We start from the raw sequence: 20,159 nt of genomic DNA on the forward strand, positions 1-20,159 counted from the left end.
GGGAGACTGCTTGAAAGCGTTTTTTTGCACCCTAGAGTGTGCAAGAAGAAGGGCCCCTACTGTTCCTTCTTCCCGAGGGACTTTGGTGATTTCTTCATACCTCAGGTGCCAAATATTTCCTTTTTAAATTTTGGGTACCTTCTTTTTCACCATTTAAAAAATTTAACAGCTTTATTAAGATATAATTCACATATATCATACAATTTATATATCATCCATTTAAAGTGTACATTTCAGGGGCTGAGGTTGTGGCTCAGCGGTAGAGCATTCACCTGGCACATATGAGACACTGGGTTTGATCTCAGCACCACTTAAAAATAAAATAAAGTCCACCTACAACTAAAAAAAGATTCTAAAAAAATAAAGTGTACATTTCAGTGTTTTTTTTTTTAAATGAACAGTTTATTAAGAATTAAATAAGGGCATTAATGGTTTTTAAGTCTATTCAGAGTTGTATAACTATTACCAATCAATGCTAGATTTTTGGGGGGGGAAGGTATAAGAGATTGAACCCAGGGGCACTTGACCACTGAGCCACACCCCCAGCCCTATTTTTTTTGTATTTTATTTAGAGACAAGATCTCACTGAGTTGAGGCTGGCTTTGAACTTGTAATCCTCCTGCCTCAGCCTCCCGAGCCACTGGGATTACGGTTGTGCACCACTGTGCCTGGCTACAATGCTAGATTTTTGTCAACCTGAAAAGAAACCCTGTACTCATTACCAGCCATGCCCAATCCTACCTACCCCCAGGCCTAGGTAACCACTGACTCTAGGTCCACCTGTTCTAGACATTGCATATGGATGGGATCATGCGCTATGTGGCTTCTTCCACTTAGCATAATGTTTCCAGGGTCATTTATGCTGAAGCATGGATCAGTACTTAATTTATTTTTGGTGCCAGGTAGTATTCTAATGTATGGTCGTGCCACATTTTATTTATCTATTCATCAGTTGATGCAATCTGAGCTGTTTCTGCTTCCTGGATATTAGGAATGATGTTGCTCTTCATGTACAGATTCTTGTGTGACATATGTTTTCATTTCTCCTGGGTGTCTTCCTAGTGGTAGAATTGATGGGTCACATGGTAACTCCTTCTTTAACTTCTTGAAGAACTGCTGGTCCTTTTTCTGAGCAACCCCATCCATTTTGTATTCTTCCCAGCAGTGTGTGAGGGTTCCAGTTTCTGGGTTCTCACCAACACTGGTTATCTTTTTGATTATAGCCATCTTAATGGATATGAAGTGATGGTGTTTTATTATGATTTCATTTTCGTTTCTCTGATGACTAATGATGTTGAGAATCTTTTCATGAGTTTATTAGTTAGCTATATGACATTTTTGGAGAAATATCTATTGGGTCTTTTGCCCATCTTTTTTTAAAAATTTAATTATTCTAATTTGTTATGCATGATGGCAGAATGCAATTCATTTCATATTACACATACAGAGCACAATTTTTCAAGTCACTGATTGTACACAAAGTATTTTCACACCATTCGTGTCTTCATACATGTATTTAGGTTCACTCATTCCACCATCATTCCAGTCTGAGAGTGGCTTTAGCATTTGTGCACTTGAAGATATCTTTTCTGGAATGGTGTAACTCATTCCACCATCATTCCTACCCCCTTGCCCTATCTAAAGTTCCTCCATTCCTCCCATCCCCCAGTCCCATCGCCATTATGAGTCAGCATCCTCATATCAAAGAAAACATCCTGCCTTTGGTTTTTTGGGATTGGCTTACAGTACTTAGCATTGTATTTTCCAACTCTATCCATTTACCTGCAAATGCCATGATTTTATTCTCTTTTAATGCTGAGTAATGTTCTATTATGTATGTATACCAAAGTTTCCCTGTCCATTCATCTACTGAAGGGCATCTGGGTTTGTTCCACCATTTAGCTCTTGTGTTGCTATAAATATTGATATGTTTTGCCCATCTTTTAATTGAGCTTTTTTTTTTTTTTTTTTTTTTTACTGAGTTGTGTTAGTTCTTCATATATTTTAGACTCAAATTCCTCTCTGCAGCTTTTGGGAATGTTTAAAATTCCCCACTTGAAAGATACCTCATTGGGCCTCTGCAGTTATAGTTTGTATGTACAGCCCACAGTGTTGAGAGCCTACCGTGAACTAGTTCTTGTGCTGGAAGTTGGGGACCAAGATATGTGCAGCCTGGAGCTTATAGGCTGATGCAGAAGATAGTGAACATGAAATCATAATGAGACTACTCATGTCCTCTGAGGAGACTTATAGGGGACATTGACTGTATAACAGGGAGGCTCAGCTTGGTCTTGGAAATCAAGGTTCTCTCGAGGAAGGCATGTTGAGCTGAGTACTGATGAATGATTTTAGGGTAAGTGGAGGAAGTGGGTATGGGCAAGAGTGAGCATTCTAGGCAAAGGAGGCATTATAGGCCATGGCCCTGGGGTGCAAGGGGAATGTGCATTTTGAACAACCGACAGAGGTCACTGTGGCTGGAGAGTGGGGTAGAGTGAGAGAGGGGCAATGATGCAGACTGTGGGTTCTGCAGGATCTGCAGGCTGTGGTATGGACTTGGACCTTTGTCGTAAGAGAACCAAGAAGCAATTACAGTAGTTTTAAGCAGAAGACTAGCAGGCTTGTCTTTTTGCCGCAACGTGAAGAGTGGATAGAGAGAGCAAAGGTAAATGCAGGAGACCACTCAGGACACCCAGCCTGTGGCCCAGGAGAGCTAGTGGTAGCTAGTGGTAGAAGTGGAGGCTGGGAAGAGTTAAAAGAGTTGAGAGAAACGGAGTTGCTGGAATTTTCTGAACCCCGTGAGTGATGAAAGTGCATGATGAGAATAAAGAGGTGCTTCAAAATGATGCCATGTGTCTGGATTGTGCAGTAAATGGACGGTCATGTGATTTACCAAGACAGACCGTAGGACAGTGGCATAGACCTGGGAACACAGTGTAGTGGAAGTGAAGAGTTGAATTTTCAGTTGACCCTGGACATCCTGTAAGGCATTGCAAATGAAGATGCCCAGGATGAGCAGTTTTGGAGCTCCGGGCTGGAGACTCAGTAGCCCTTGGCATAAGGGGTTGTTCTGGTGGCCCAGCAGTAGGGGGAAGGAGATTGGCTTACACTAGGAGTGGGCGAGAAAGGAAATAGGGTTAAAAAAAAAAAAAAAAAGATTGTGTTGGAAAAAGAACTGCCACACGTGGAACATCTGGGTCATCTGGGAGACAGTGGGCCCTGCCTGAGAGGGTGTCAGGGAAGCTTGACATAGATACTATTATAGGATCCAGAAGTCTGGGCAGCCAGTTGGAAACTACTTTATAGGATTAGCATGAGGATGTCAACCATGCAACCAAAGGAAGTGCATTTGTCGTGTACTCATTGTTGTGTGTGTGTTTTTTTCCCCAGGATACTAAGAAGTCCCGCTTGCCCATCCTCATAAAACCATCCCGGTCATTAGGAAATGTGTATCATCTCCCCGCCACCCAGGGGGTGATAGCTCGGCTACAGGGCCAGATCCTAGAGCTGCAGGGGGAGCTGAAAGAGTTTAAAACTCGCAATAAGCAACTGCACCAGAAGTTGATTCTGGCTGAGGCAATGATGGAGGGGAGGCCAAAGCCTGACCCGATGCTGCTGAATGGTAAGCACCAGGAGAAGCGCCTTCTCTATGAACCAAGTGGCCCGGAGAGCTACCTGAAGTGTCCACCTTGTTGTTTAGTATAAATTTCATGAATTGCAGTGACTATTATTAACTCTTGAGAAATATATAATGGAGGAAAACAATACAGAAGATAAATCTATTGCTTTCTTTTTATCCTGGAATCTGGGTAAACAGGATTTGTGGTGCTCTTAGGTCTTGGGTTTCTGCTGCTTTCACTTGGAGTTGTGTGCAGGTGCCCAGTTGTGCTATGTGTTGAAGCTGGGCATCTTGGCCTGGCTCTGTCTTTGGAAGCCATAGGCATACAAAATAGGAAAGTGAGCGTCCCTTTTAGAGGATTCTCTGGACTCTCCAGGCCATCTTGGAGCAGATTTGGAACCCTAGTGACCTCGTATCTTTGTCTAGAAGAGACCTACCTCCTCACTCACTTTGAATCTGCTGCCTCTGGTCTCCTGGGTGCCGTTGGGGGGCTGGGGAAGAGTCCCTGGATTAAAAATGTGCCCAATGTTCAGTATCCAGAGACTTGGAGGAAGCACCTTAGGTGCCCTCTGAGAATCTGAAGAATGCTGGGTGTCCTCTTGCGGAAGAGTCAGGTCAGCACATAAGTAGCGTTTTATATCACTGCCTCAGGATCTGTGTGAGTCCACATAAGTACCCGGTGAGGTAGGGAGCGAAGAGAGCATGCCACCTCAGAAAGTGAGTAGAGAGAGGTTAGCTGTGTCAGACATTGCTAGTAAGGTGCCTCAGACAAGGATCGAGGGTAGACCTTGGGATTTGACATCAGGGGCTTTAAAGAGCTGTTTCAATGGAATGTGTGGGGCTTGATTGGCCTGGATTACCAGGGAGAATGGACGAGAAATGTTGACACCAAGAACAGACACCTCTGGGAGATTGCACTGTCAAGAGACACAGAGAAATAGGGAAGCCAGGAGCCAAATTATCAGTAAATCTCCAGGGATCTGGTAAACCAGCAGATGACCAAGGATGGCTGCAGTAAGGTAAGATTAGCAGCATGGTCTGGCAATATGAGCTTCGAAGTTGGAGCTTTGGGGGAAGAGACAGAATGATCTGGAAGTGGCAGTGAAAAGCGGAAGTACTTATGTACTTCTAGATCCATGATACAGAGATGGGAGAATAAATCACAGGGAAGCCTGCAGAAGAAACAGTGTCCTCAGGGACAGCCTGGGCCACTTAGCATAAATGGGTGAGATGAATTTTTAGAGAAAAGATTGATGGTCTTTGCCAAGAAGGGTGTGAGTACCAGGGGAAGATTGTGTCCAATCAGGGGATTCTCAGAGATGGGTCAGAGATGGTGTTGGAGACTTGGATTTCCTGTGGTGATAATAAAATGAGCACCTGCTGTTTGTTGAGCCCTACTATGTATAATAAGTACACAAGCCAACTGAATCCTCCCAACAGCGTCTCTTTCTTAAGTGGAGGCAGCAGTTTCAGAGAGAAGTGCCTTGTCTACAGTCCCACAGTTAATAGCTTTCAGAATTGGATGCCAAGCAGCCTGCCTGCATCCAAAGTCTGCATTCTTTCCTGATTCTTGAAGCCTAGTCTATGATATTTCTGTAGATTTTATAATCTGCAGCCAGAGGTGTCTTACATTAGGTTCTCTCTTGGATTTACCACAGTTGAAGTTTCAAGGTAGGTTGGCTTGGGCAGAATTGTTCTTCCCTCCTTCCTTTCCCACCTTCTGTCAATCCATTCTTTCACTATCTAGGCATCTATTCATGCATGCAGTGAGTAGTCCTCAGCACCTGCCGTGTCCCCAGCCCCTCACACTAGTAGGAGCTGTGACTCAGATGCAGCCTCTGCCTTCTGGGAGCATCCTGTCTAGTTGGGGTGGGGGCAGCTGCAGATAATTAGTACTGTGCAGGGATGTGGGGGCTACAGAAAGGTTTTTTCCTTTCTTGCTGAGATATTAGGGGTCTCAACCAGATGCTGCTCAGGTTGTTTCCCAAAAGACCCTGGGGCCTCTCTGAAAAGTGGGCATGAGTTGATGGAATTCATTTTCTCACTCATAGTTTTTTGAGAGCCTGGACTTAAACCATTTCAGACAAGCTGCAGTATATTTATGCTTTTTATGTCCTGTTATGGCAGCTCAATAGATTAATTTTATCTTATAAATTGCATTTTGCCTCCCCAGTGTTTTTATTTTCCCTGTTGTATCTTTGTGTTCTTCTCAGTTGCTTGGCCAGGTTTCAAGTCTATCATTTTATTTTTCTTTCTCTTTGCCAGTGCCTGCAGCTCAGCCCCTTGTGGGACCAGCCTACCAGCAGAGCCCAGGAGAACAGATGGGAACCACAGCCATGCCCTCTGCTCACAAAGACAGGGAGGTGGACGACAACCAGCAGACAAGCCTCAGGACGGGTCAGAACTTAGCCCTGTGTGCATTAGGCAGCTACTAGGTGCCAGGCTAGGCCCACAACAACCCTCTCAGCGCATTAACATCGCTCCCGTCTAACACAGGGGACTCTAGCCCACGTCCGTCACCCAGCTGCCAAGCGGGTGGAAGAGCTCATGGTCCATTTGACAGGCCCTGTGTCAGGCAGTGTGTGGGTTCTGGTGGCTGAGCCTGAGCAGACACGCTGCCTGTTCTCAAGGTGCCTCAAAAGCCAGGGCCAGTCAACACAGCAGCCTGTGAGTGTGAGTGTTCAGTGTGGTGCTGCTGTTTGGAGGTGTGCACAGAGTCGGTCAGTGGGAACATGTAGAGATGTGAGTGAGGCCACTGTTGAGTTCTATGTCCTTTATAAAAAATTAGAAAGTATTACTAGTGTACAGGTAAATGCAAAGGATCATAAAGCATACACCTGCCTTCCCATTAACCAGAATGAGCGAATCCTTATTTTTTTCTTTTTAACTTAGATCTTTTTCTTTTAACTTAGATCCCCTTTGTTAAAAAACAGATAGTATTATTCTGGATCTCCTTCAATCTGTGAGAAGTAATGACCATGAGGAATAGTAAATCCGTCATAGGATGGCCGTGGGAACACCAGTCTCTGGAGAAAGGCCGTGCTGTGGCCCTGGTCCTGTTGGCCAGAAGTCAGGGCAGTGAATGAATGGTCACATGCTCCTGGGTGTCCTGGGCTTTGAGAAGAAAAGTACTTTACCAGGCAATATTACTACTACTTAGTTCAATTGTGGAAAGTTCTAGAACTACAATATTTTTTATTTTGCAAATGAATGGTTCTGAGGACATCTTTGGCATTCTTGTTAGTGATTATTAGAGACTTCTTGACACTTTCCCTTTTCCTTTCACTGTGGCCTTCCTGTAGTTTTCTGAATGTGCATCCAGGACTTTGCACCGCCATTGTCACTGCTCCTGAGCCACTGCCTAGCTGAAGCTCCCTCCTTAGATCTAGTCCTAAACTTTTGTTTTCATGGGAGCACTCCTGCATCCCCCAGGATTTGAGCACTGTTAGCCCCCATATCCCTCCCTGCCACCAGCTGGTGTTGAATTGACTTGCCCAGTAACTCTCCTCAGGAATGGGGCTGTGTGGGGCCCTTTCCTGCTGTTTCTTCTTCAGGAACCCCATTGTACACACTTGGGGTATGAATGATGGATTGCACAGGCATGACTGGCCTTCCCACTGAGGGTGCACAGCTATCTCTTTACTCGTGCACCCCAATGCAGGAGACCCCTACTGTGGGAGCTCTGTGAAAGAGGCAGCTTTTGGAATGTCATGGGCAGGCACTCAGGCTTTGACAGAGGTCCCTGCCACTCACTCGTCATGAACCTTGGGCAAATTCTCAAGCTTCCTAAGCCTGGACTTCCTCTTCTGTACAATGGGGATGGCAGTGGTGCCCCACAGGGTTGTGGTAGATAGGCAGCCTAGGTGAGGTGCTTGGTGCACAGGCCAGGTCCTGGCACACAGCTGTGTGTCCTGAGGCCTTGGTCAACCTGCAGGTTTACATGTACGCCACAGCCTGTAAGCTCCCCGTGCTCCAGGCCTTCTGTGAGGTGATATTAAACTGAGCAGTGGAAGCAGCTCCTTTGGCTCTTCACTGAAGGTCGCTAAGCAGAGAACAGCAAAGCCTCATTGCCATGCTGGTCTGGCTGTGAGACTTGCTGAATACTGGCCTTGGGGCCAGGCTTGCTAGAGATTATGGACTTTGGGGGGGGGGTCTTTCTGAAGTCAAAAGTATTGAGTGTGAAGTGTCTGAAAGTTATGTTTGTTGCATTGTTAGGAAAAAAGTTTACAGTGGAAGTCTCAGTATGAGTAGAGAGGGCACTCCCCAGACATTCTTGGGGTGTAGCCAGACATCAAAGCTGACCACAGTATATCACAAAGGGACATTCCTATGGGACTTAAATTTGTCTTTACCTCATGATTTCTTAATGAAAGTCATTGGAACTAACCTTTAGTTCTGTGAGCAAATGTTGCTTCTTGCCGTGAACCAAATTCCATTTTAATGAGGTTGTTGTGGTACAGATACATCCTTATCTAGTGGGATGATGCACTGGAACAGAGCCTGGTTGAGAGGTCTGTCCCTCGTGCTCATGTGTGTGCTCTTTTCAGCCAGAAGTATTTACTGGAGCACCTTCTCCATCCTAGGCACTGTGCCAGACAGTGGAGAAACCGATGAATGCTGGTCTCCACCCTCCAGGACCTCATAGACAAGTTATCCTATCAACTCTGTACAGCAAAAATTGTATAATTCCTTTAGGTCACATGGTAGCTGTTGTCCAAAATGAAAAGGTTTACTTTATAGTATTTTCACTGTGAGCAGAGACGAGTGAACCTACAGCTGTAAGGAGCAGATTTGAACCAGCAGTTGGAACATGCAGTCTCACAAGGACACATCTGTGATTTTCTGAGAGGTGTCCTGGGTCACCTGCTGCAGACTGCATTGCTGCTCCCCAGTACCTGGGGCCATCCTTGGCTTGTGTGCCTCCTACCATGGGCCTGGCCTTCTGTCTTTGAGTGGTTCTGGGGATGTTCGTATTGGCTGGTCTCCAGGGCTCTGCTCCAGACACCATGTCAGCCTTTTTACAGACATTTCCATAGAATCCTAAAAAGCAAACACACACAACTCTTCACAGTGAATGAAGTCCTTTGCATTTTAGAAATGAAGTTACTGAGGCTCAGGGAGGTCAATTAGCCTACAACTGAAGTCATGCAGCTTTTCTAGCAGTGGGCAGAGCCAGTGCTAGAAAACACATCTGTTGGGTTTCAAAGATGAGTTTTTCCTACTATCTCCAGCTGACTCAAGTATTCAAACCATTTCTTGAGCTTTCCTGGGTGGCAGGCAGCATGGTGTAGTGATTAAGGACAGAGGCTGTGGGTGAGGCCTGAGCTTAAACCTCACACAGCCACGTGAGGCATCTCTTTCCTTATTTTCCATATAGGGTAAATTGAGGCTCTGGGATTTTAATTTCCTGTCCAAGACGGTGCAGCCAGCAGGTGGCAAGTCTGTGTGTGATTCTCCTGCTCTTTGGCCCCAAAGCTCTGCTTTGTCTCTGTTCTGCAGTCCACTTCTCAAACCAGCTGGGCTGCATCTCTGGTATTTGAGCCAGCTAATAGACACTGGCTCCTGACTGGTGTGAGTCAGTGAAACAGCTCACACTCAAGGGGATATCAAGGCATCGCCCGGAAACTCACCAATGCTGAAAGGAGGACTCTTCTATTATGGATATATAGAAGTACTACTCTGTAATGTTGCTTCATGAGTCCCTCAGTATTTCCCAGACTGTTAATGACTTCTACCTGTGCTAGGTACTATATTAAGCACTGAGAAAGTGAGGATGAAAGGACCCAGTCCTGCTGGAAAGAACCATGCAGACTAGTTATTAATTGCTGTGTAAATGCTGACTGTGGTGCCTGCTTTGGCCCCCAGCTTGTGGTGCTTTGTCATGGTAATAAGTGTAAGACGCATGGAGGGGAGTGGCTTTTGCATAGTTGGGAGGTGGGGCTTGCAGGGGAGGAAAATGAGAGCTGGCATTGAAGGACAAATAGGGTTCACTGAGTAGGAGTGGAATGGAGAGCTGAGGGTAGGCTACTCCAGGCAGAGGGCACAGCTTATGTGAAAGTGTTGGAGGCATGAGTCCACACACCGGGCATTGGGAATCATAGTCAGTTTCTGGAAAATCTCCTAGCTGGTGTGGGGTGATATTCCTGGAAAGGTTGCCTGGAATCAGATCATGGAAGGTCTCAGGTAGGGAGTGAGGATACTGATGAGTTTTGATATATAGTTGGTTTATTATGGTTATGTTCACTCTGTGAACTTTTTTTTTCTGAGAAAGAGGTTGCCTTGAGAGGTGAAAGGGTATGTTAGTTTTCTATCGCTGTGACAAAAACCCTAAGATCAACTGAGAAGAAGGAGAAGTTTATCTTAGCTTCAGGTTTCAGAGGTTTCTGTGCGTAGTTGCTTGGCCCCGTTGCTTTGGGCCTCCGGTGAGGCGAACATCATGGCAGGGGGCAGCAGCAGAGCAAGCTACTCACCTCCTGGTGTCCAGGAAGCACAGGGGAGGAGCAGTGTTCTGCCCTCAAGGGCCGTCCCCAGTGAAGCCACTTTCTTCTACTGATTCCCTCTTCTAAAGGTTCCCAATAGAGCCACAGCCGAGTGAACAAGACCTTTGCAAATGAGCCATTGGGGTAGATTTAATATCCAAATCAGACAGAAGGAAGGGCCAGGGACAGGTAGGCTCGTCAGGAGGCTGTTGCTTTGTCTTGGTTCTGCTGTGGCAATAACTGGGGGGCAGATGTGGATTGCGGCAAAGGAGATGCTGACGTACATATATTTGATTTCCAGATCCTGAAATTTGTCTGTCTGATGATGTTCCTATATTACCAGCATGCAAGGAGAATTCTGAAGATTTTCTGGGCCCAATGTCAGTAGCTACTCACTTGAGTTCTAAGAGTCAGCTTTCTGTTAAAGTCAACGTGACTGAGACTGACCAGTCTGAGAACATCAGTACCTCAAATGATGTGGAAAACTTAAAACAGAAAATCTGTGACTTGGAAGCTGAGCTGGCGGGCTACCGGGATTTCATATTTCAGCTTCAAAAACACTCCCAGTGCAGTGAGGCCATTATTACAGTTTTGTGTGGGACAGAAGGGGCCCCAGATGGGTTGAATAAGCCCAAGGGCAGTACTGATGAAGAAGAAATGACCTTTTCCAGTTTGCACCAAGTGCGATATGTGAAGCACATGAAAATCCTCCATCCTCTGGCCCCAGAGATGATTGATGATGGCAGGATGCTAGAGGGCCTCAAGCAGGAGCTGCTGGACCAGGGGGATGAGTTGCAGAAGGAGCAGAATTTGAACTTGGAACTCTTCAGTGAAATTCACAACCTGCAGAATAAGTTCAGAGAGATCTCACCCTCGAGGTACACTCTACCTCTGCCTTTTCCCCACTTAAGCCTGCAGTCCATCCATGTTGCCACTAGGCAGGAGCCCGTGAGCTACAGGGAACGGTGCTGTGTGACAGGCGGTGGGTGTGATAGAGAAGGCAGTCAGGCCCATGGAGAAGTCAAATGTGAGGCCCAAACATGGTGCCCACGCATGCCAACATCATTTAAAAATGGTGCATCTTCTGAAGTTGGCAGGGCAAAGTTTGCCCTCGTCAGGTTGGGGCCTGGGAGAGGTTTCATACCAATCGCTGGGTGAATTATAGCGCTGTGGCTGAACTGCAGTGTTTATTCCTGGACTCTATTATTGGCTTTTGCTGCTCTGTGGAACTAACACTGACGTCCTAGGCAGGGTGGGAGGAATATAATTATTTTCCATATCTTTACCCTTTAAGGTCATCTTAGAGAAATAAGTCTGTGTTGAAAGAGAAGAATTCTTAGGTCATGAAGATAATGCTTTATGAGTATAAATAGATACAGTTTTGCTTCATGAGATATGGCGAAAATGGGATCATTTGTAAAGTTGACCTTCATCCATCACTAATTTGAGACAAACACATTGTTCTGAATTGTCGGGAGGCAGAGTGAGTTTTTCAAGACTTCCCAAGTGGTGAGGTTGAAGGAGGCTTGTATTTTTTTGACTAGCTGATACGTGAGGCCTCTGGTTAGGAACTTCCCTTATTTTATCCTCCAAAGTTCCCTGAGTAAGAGGTGCTCTAAACTTGTTTTTATAGATAAGAAACAGCCTCAGATAGGTTGCTGTGACCTGCCTGTGAGTGTCCACAACTGGTCAGAAGCGTTGCCAGATTTCAGACCTACATAGTCCCACTCTGGTACCCATGTTCCTCCTCCTCCGTTAAACTGATCCCCATCCTTAATGCTGGCATGTCCATTCATGGCCTTGAAAGTGCTGGCATGAGGGAAGGGGAACATGTGAACAGAAATGTCGGCCAGGCTTCTCTGGAGCCAGGCCGCTGTGGCCACAGTGTATATGGGCCACTTTGCCACCTTGCCATCCACAGGGGAAAGACGGCACTGGTGGCCGGGAGCGAGGCAGTGTTGCATGAGAGCTTTGCATTTAGAGATGGTTGGAATCCTACAAGTTCACCACATTTCCAACTTTTCGATCCGTTTCCTTTTCTATAAAAGTGGAGTTCATCAGATAACAAATACAGTATTTCTCTCAGTGACTGACAGGCCCTAGACACTCACTGAATGGTGGCTTGGAGCAGGATTATTCCCTGACCTTTTTGTTGACAGGAGAATCCTGGCTTTTCCCCCTGCCATACGCTTTCTTTTTTGTACTTCTTAAGGATTTTTGGGTGGCTTTGCTGACCCTTGTTTCTGAATCTAGCATAGTGTTTTTGAAGAGTATATGGAAACTAATTGTTCTTCAGAGTCCTTGCCAATCTCTACTTTAATTGGGGGCTTCATAAGGTTAAAAATATTACAGAAAAATCTTAGTTCTAGCATTCATTGGCTGTTTGAACTCGAAGGAGTGACCTTGTACAGTTTCATTTTTTTCCTAACATATATATCCTTGTACAGCTGCAGGCTTTTAAAAATTTTGCTATGTCATTTTTCCAATTAGTGCTAAGGTCACAAAAATTCAATTCTGAAATGGCAAAAGCATTTTCTTTCCCCCTTTTATCAGATACGATTCATTAGTTCAGTCCCAAGCCAGGGAGCTGTCCCTTCAGCGGCAGCAGATTAAGGACAGCCACGGCATCTGTGTCATGTACCATCAACATGTGAACACCATGATCAAGGCGTTCGAGGAGTTGCTGCAGGCCAGCGACGTGGATCACTGTGTGGCCGAGGGCTTCCAGGAGCAGCTGAATCAGTGTGCAGAGCTCCTAGACAGACTGGAAACTCTGTTTCTCAATGGTAAGTGGGCTGAGGGACATGAGTCCTACCACATGGAATTGATTTGGGACTTCTTAGGTGGGCACGGAAGGAAGTGACTCCTGACTGTTAGTTACCTACTGCAGACCTTGACCAGGTGGCAGCGGAACCATACTACTGGCCACTTCTCCTCCAGTGGCCACTTCCACATGGCTGCAATCTGCACTGTCCAAGCCAGGGGTCCAGTTTCGATGCTTCTGGGGCCACACTGGGGAGGTACATCAGTGAAGCCAGCCAATGGGTGCTGTCCTCAGCCGTGGCCATGTGGTTGCTTGTTCTTGCAGATTTTCTAGAGAAGATGAGAACTGGTCTTTCCTTCCCTGTCCTTCATTATTTGTTGTCTTTTTTTTTTTGCTGAAAAATCATGAGTTTTAGACATTGGCAACCAAAAAAAAAAAAAGAAAAGAAAAGAAAAACGCTGTTCAAGCAAATAAAATCTTTATCAGTTAAGAAATATATCTAAGGGTCCAATTGGCCAGAAAGGGGTGAAAGGTTGGTCCTTTGCTATTTGCGAGGTATTTTAATAATGTTAATGCAATAAACCTCTTTTTTCTTTCTTGAGACCATAAGAAATCCCACATAGCCTCCCCTGGCTATCAATTGTTAGCATTTTGCTGCATTTGTTTGCTACATTTCCCCCACTTCCCCTACACACACACACACACACACACACGTATACACATTATCATCTTTCTGAACCCTGCAAGGATGTATTGGCTACATATCCCTTCCCCTGTCTACATCAGTGTGTAGTTTTTCAGGTCAAGAACATTCTCCTTCACACCCATGGTATAACTATCAAAGTCAAAAGCAGCACATTATCTAATATATCATTGTATGATATATAGTAGAGATTCAGATTTTTCTTGCTTTTTAATACCCAGCTTATTAGTTTTTTTTGCATTACAATCCTTTTTACACATATAGAGCACAATTTTTCGTATCTCTGTTTATAAAGTATGTTCACGTCAATTTATGCCATTATACATACTTTTTTGCATTACAATTCTTAATACACATATATATCACAATTTTTCATATCTCTGTTTGTATATAAGGTATGTTGACACCCAATTCAAGTCTTCATACATGTACTTTGTATAATGATAACCATCACATTCCACCATCCTTGCTAATCCCTTTCCCCCTCCCTTTCCTTCTCACCCCTCTTCCCTATCTAGAATTAATCTAATCCTCCCATGCTGTCCCTTCCTAACCCACCATGAGTCACTCCCCTTATATCAGAGAAAACATTTGGCATTTGTTTTTTTGGGATTGGCTGACTTCACTTAGCATTATCTTCCCTAGTGCCATCCATTTACCTGCAAATGCCATGATTTTGTTCTTTTTTAATGCTGACTAATATTCCATTGTGTATAAATGCCACATTTTTTTTTTTTTATCCATTCATCCACTGAAGGACATCTAGGTTGGCTCCACAGTTTAGCTATTGTGAATTGTGCTGCTATAAACATTGATGTGGCTGTGTCCCTGTAGTATGCTGTTTTTAAATCCTTTGGGTATAGTCTGATAAGAAGAATAGCTGGGTCAAATGGTGGTTTCATACCCAGTTTTCCAAGAAATCTCCATACTGCTTTCCAAATTGGCTGCACCAATTTGCAGTTCCACCAGCAATGTATGAGTGTACCTTTTCCCCCACATCCTCGCCAACACTTATTGTTGTTTGTCTTCATAATAGCTGCCATTCTGACTGGAGTGAGATTAAATTTTAGAGTAGTTTTGATTTGCATTTCTCTGATTGCTAGAGATGATGAGCATTTTTTCATATATTTGTTGATTGATTGTGTATCCTCTTCTGAGAAGTGTCTGTTCAGGTCCTTGGCCCATTTGTTGATTGGGTTATATGTTTTTTTGGTGCTTAGCTTCTTGAGTTCTTAATATACCCTAGAGATTAGTGCTTTAACTGATGTCTGTCTCATTCCTACCCTGTTCCCCCTCCCCTCCCCTCCCCTCCCCTCTGCCACTCCAAAGTTCTTTTACTCATCCTATGTTCCATGCCACCCAGTGGATTAGCATCCACTTATCAGAGAAAACATACTGCCTTTGGTTTTGGGGGATTGGCTTACTTTACTTAGCATAATATTCTCCAACTCCATCCATTTACCTGCAAATGCCATAATTTTATTTTCTTTTAATGCTGAGTAATATTCCATTGTGTATATATACCACAGTTTCTATATGCATTCATCTATAGAAGGGCATCTAGGTTGGTTCCACAGTTTGGCAATTGTGAATTGTGCTGCTATAAACATTGATTTTTCTGTATCACTGTAGTATGCTGTTCTTAAATCCTTTGGATATAGACCGAGGAGTGGGATAGTTGGGTCAGATGGTGGTTCCATACCAAGATTTTAAGGAATCTCCATACTACTTTCCAGATTGTCTACACTGGCAATGTATGAGTGTCCAAGCCCTCTTTGTATATTTTATTTAGAGACAGGGTCTTGATGAGTTGCTTAGGCCTCACAAAGTGGCCGGGACTGGCTTTGAACTTGCTGTCCTCCTGCCTCAGCCTCCTGAGAACCACTGGCATGAGCCACTGCACCCATCTCAATGTTTTTTGTTGTTGTTGTTTGTTTTTGTTTTTTAATGAAAATGTTTATTCTTGATCCTGATCTAGGTTCTAGTCCCCATGTTACTTTTTTTTTCTTCTTTGTTCTAGGGATTGAACCGAGGGCCTTGCACATGCTAGGCAAGCACTGTACTTCTGAGTCACACACCCCATCCCCATGTTACCATTAGTTGACATGTCTCTGTGGTCTCTTTAATCTGGAGTTGTTCCTCACCGTTTCTTTATCTTTTGTGATATTGATGTGCTTGATGGGTTTAGATTGGTCTCTCATTTTGGGATTACCTGCTGTTTCTGTGTAATCTGATTTATGGTTGGATTAGAGTACTTATTTAGCTTTGGCAAGAATGCCACATAGACGACATTTTGTTCTCATGATATCCCATGAAGAAGGCACAGGATTCACTTCTCCCATTTTCATTGACACCTTCACGAGCCATAGTGGTGTCTGTCTGGTTTCTTCACTGTAAATTATATTTCCCTGTGTAACAGCTAGCTGGTAGGACTACTTTGTAACTCCTGAAGTAGGCCATTCATGTTTGAACGTTTACTCAGGAGTTTATACCATCCCTGGATTCTTGCTCCAGTCAAATATCACAATGGTTGAGGCAATGTGGTTTTGTTTTTCTCTAACATCAGCATTCCTCTTCCTTTATTATCAGGTAACAGCTAAAAGAGGGATGCATTCTACATTAGTTTCCTTTATTTCTGTATTTGTTACTTGTTAATTATCAATATAGGCTTATAGATTATTTTATTCAGTGGACTTTTTCCATTCTTCTTTTCACGTTGATGCTCAAATTGTTTCAGATTGTTAAGTTGCATGTTCCAAAGGTGGACACGTCTCCCTCATTTCAGGAGCCCTTTCTTCCTTTCAGCCACAACAAAGATGATTAGTCTTCTTACACTGTGCCTTTCGCCGAGTCAGTCATTTCTCCAAGTAGGCTTGGTTTCTTTCAGTGACGAGTGCTATTTAAAATCCAAGACTCAGTGCTGAGTGCGTTCATGGCCACTAGAGTGTGTTTCCAGGCCCTCAGGCAGGCAGAACTGGTGTGTGTGTATGTAAATATTAATTCATTTTAAACTCATTGCTTCACAATGCTACCATGAGTCCATGCACACCCGCTGGTTCTTTCTTGTCTTTCCACTTCCTCATTTGCATTTCCCTTCCCCTTCAGTGAGAACCCTGCTCTAGCTGCATCAGTCTCTTTGCTGATTTGCTCATTTCTATGACATATGCAGATGGTTCCAGAATTGCTTCATCCATACAACAAAAGTCTGCTAGAAGAATTCATTTGTTTGTTGTTCTTTTTGTTTTTTGGCTAAGGGCATATAATCAGGAGTTGAATTTAAAAGTTACTTGGTTTCATTTTTTTCCACAGTATCCTTATGTTAGTTATTTGAAATACAGTTATATTCATTTGTTTCTACTTGTATTTAATTTTAGGGTTTTTGTTTTTACCCTGTATCTTTCTTAACTTAATTTTCTTATTCATTTATGAAAAATCTGAACATGGTTGCAAAGTCAAAACTTCTTTCCTTCCACATCGCCTTTTTGAAGTCTTTTTTTATTCTTCTTCTTCTTCTTCTTTTTTTTTTTTTTGGTGAGCCCTGGATTCCGTCCCCAGGCATGCTAAGCACATGCTCTCCCACAGAGCTGCAGCCTGAAGTCATTATCTTTGTCCCTCTCCCTTACGTCTATTGACATTACTCTCTCGTCCCCCTTTATCTCTTAACCCTGTTGGGCTTGGGCTTTCCACCATTCTCGCCTTTCCACAGAAGGGCGCTGGTAAGTCACCAGCAACTTCTGCTTTGCCAGATTCAGTGGTCATGTCTTCTCTCAGACTACAGCATTGTTGGCAGGTCCACAGCTCCCTCCTTGGGGAAAGGCTGTGCTCACCTGGCCTTTAAGGGGCCCTGTTTAGAGTTCCCACTCCTCTGCCCTCCGCGGCCCTGGGTCTGGCCAGTCTTCATCCCTTGCTGCAGTTTGCACTGGTGTCCCCGCTGCCCCAGCCCACCTCTGTGCCTTCACCCTTGCCCAGCACAGTCCATTTCCACACAGTGGTCAGAGCGACCTTTAAAAATGTCAGGCAGACCATGTCCCTTCTCTGCTTAGAAATGAGGGGCTCCTTTGAGTCAGTGGGAAAGTACAGATGTGTCCTCCAAGCTGGGCCGTACCGCCAGGCTCTGCCCCCTCCTCCCAGCCAGCTGGCTCTCCCTCCCCACCCGCTGTGGCCTTGCAGCTGCCCTGTCTGCCTGAGAGACGCCTTCTCCAGGCCTCTGTGGGTTCTCTTCTCTCTGGTGACCCTCAGCAGTTCTTGCCTTTCCCAGTTGTTTCCCTTCTGAGAAGGGCCCTCTGACGACTGTGTAAACAGCCAGCATCCCGCCCGCCCGACTGCTGGCCTTTCTTCTCCCCTGGCCCTGTTCTGTGTCCTCTCTCCTGCTTGCCACCACCTTGCGTTTCTGTTGTTGGCCTGGGAGTCTGCTTGCCCTGCTGGGCTCTGGGCCCCCCAGGCGCACGGACCTTGTCCCATGTGTCCGCTGCTATGGCACTAGGACATAAGCAGCCTCGGTGTAGAGGGCACGCAGTGCACGTCTGCTAAGACCAGAGTGTGCAAGTGAATCCCAGTTTCACAGCCGAGCAGAGCATGGCCCAGTGGGAGGAAGCCCCCCTCTGTGAACATTTGTGGAGTGCACAGCAGAGCTGGCGTTTCAGTTGTGTTCCTCTTGGTGTCATGTATGTTGTTTGATTGAAACTTCACAGTGACCTTGGAGGGGAGGATGAATCCAGTTTTAGCTGAACTGAGCTTCAGGAATGTCCTTGCACATCTAGCACGTGGGTCTTGCAGGGAAGAGCGCAGTCCCGGGGGTGGGCTGAGAGCTCTGGCTCCCCACCCGTGGGCTGTAGGACCTTCAGCACTTCATGAGAAAATGAATTTCTTCACCTGTGAACCTGGCATGCTGATCCCAATTCACAGTGTTGTGTTAAGGGTTGAATTAAATCATGGACGTGAAGCCACGGCCATCGCTCAGTAGGCGGCTCTCTGGGGCCTAGCGCTTTTGGCATCGTAGTCCTGCAGCAGTCTGTTTTCTAGGGGATTTAGCCATAACCAAAGAGTGGCACTCAGAGGCACAGCTGACTTGGTGGAAACCAGGATTTGATTCTGTTCTTCTGTCTTACGTAGACGACACATGGTCCAAGAGGGTCCACGTTTGTTCAGTTCCATTCCAGGATATGAGAAGGGATGGTTTGCCCCTCTGGGTGTCGTCAGTGCTTTTCCCAAAGAGCTGGCAGAGGCTGAGTTTTCTAGTACTGGTTCCCCAGTACCTTTGAGCACAGGGTATAAGAGCACTTGGCTTTTCCTAGCTTTATGAAAATGCACCCTCTTTTGGCTGCTTTCAGATAAGCTGGTTTTCATCTTGTTAGTGGGGAAATAATTGGGCGACTGACAAAGCTGTGTCTCCCAGGCCCCAGGGTGTCCCTGTCTCTTTCCTTCCTGTGGCCCTCACCCTGTCCTGGCAGCGCCAAGCCAGAAAGGAGTGCACCCTGGCACTAGCTTGCCATCCCGCCCCACCATGGAGCTGCCCCTTGCTTTACTTTTCAGTTACTGACTTTGACCGCCCAGGGAAGTCCCACTTCTTGTTTGCTGTGGGTTCTAGAGGCAGGAGCATGCCAGGAGTAGCAGACGCCACACATATAAAACTTTATTTTCTTCCCCAAAAGACCTAAAAATGCCAGAAACCTCATTACAGCTTCTTTTGGTTAAGAGGAAAATGTAACATAGAGGCAGGTCTTTTCTTAGATGCCATGTAAGGGTTCTGGTTCCTAAATTATGATGTTGTTTCAGTCCCATGGCTTGGGTTCTTCAAAATTTAAATACCAGCTTTTAAAAATCAATACAGAACATTACAGGTTTACTGTGGAATAACACATTACTAAACTATTGTAATTGCATCATTTACACGGTGATGCATGAACACCCTGGAGCTTACATGCCTAGATCTTTTTAACATGTGTGTATTTTTTATGGAAACACAACTATTTGCAACTTTTCACTTTGTTTTCTCTGAAGTCTTAATTAAATAACATGTATGACACCATTAATAATATTAATGTACACTTTAAAGTTTAGTGGCCCCAAGAGCATTCTTGTGTGTAAAGGTACCACAGTTAATCCTTCCCCATTAGATGGACATTTCCAGTTTGGGTGTTCTTATAAATAAAACTGAATTGAAATCTTTGTGCGTGTCCTTGGCATTTCTTTCATAGTGTTTAGTTGGTAAAATCTAAGGCGTAGGATGATAGCCTGGTTTCTTAATGCTAATCAGGGAGAGAACTGGAATTCCTCTTTAGCTCCATAAAACTAGGACTCCCCTGTAGGAGTCTGGAATTCTGCAAGATTTTGGGTGGTATGTACCTTTCTCTGGGGTGAGGGTCTGTAGCTTTTAGATGCCCCAAGAGGGCTGGGACACAAAATAGATCAGTGACTGTTGTCGACTCGGCTATGGCTCTCAGCACAGAGGTTTGAGTTCAGACCCCAGCTTCATGTACCACTTACTCCTTAAGGGTCAGGTTTTCTCTGTGGGGACAGTAGCACCTGTCTTAACAAAGTTGCTTGTAAGGATTAAATGAGATGAGCGAGTTTGGTGTCCTGCTTGGCAAACAGTGG

The 20,159-nt window shown here is 44.9% G+C and overlaps 1 protein-coding gene across 6 annotated transcripts in view; it reads left to right on the top strand.

Moving 5' to 3' along the window:
- The window catches only part of Cdk5rap2 (CDK5 regulatory subunit associated protein 2), a 186,539-nt gene that overhangs the window by 124,871 nt on the left and 41,509 nt on the right, over positions 1 to 20,159 (top strand). For 5 of the 6 annotated variants that reach the window (XM_076845603.2, XM_077108812.1, XM_076845604.2 and 2 more), the window contains 4 exons: positions 3,388 to 3,619; positions 5,882 to 6,013; positions 10,397 to 10,973; positions 12,649 to 12,881. In XM_076845603.2, the coding sequence (XP_076701718.1) occupies positions 3,388 to 3,619; positions 5,882 to 6,013; positions 10,397 to 10,973; positions 12,649 to 12,881 (1,174 nt within the window). The remainder of the gene's footprint in view (positions 1 to 3,387; positions 3,620 to 5,881; positions 6,014 to 10,396; positions 10,974 to 12,648; positions 12,882 to 20,159) is intronic. The other variant, XM_076845608.2, reaches the window with a different exon arrangement.

This window comes from Callospermophilus lateralis, chromosome 2 (assembly GCF_048772815.1).
Source record: "Callospermophilus lateralis isolate mCalLat2 chromosome 2, mCalLat2.hap1, whole genome shotgun sequence".
Lineage (NCBI taxonomy): Eukaryota > Metazoa > Chordata > Mammalia > Rodentia > Sciuridae > Callospermophilus > Callospermophilus lateralis.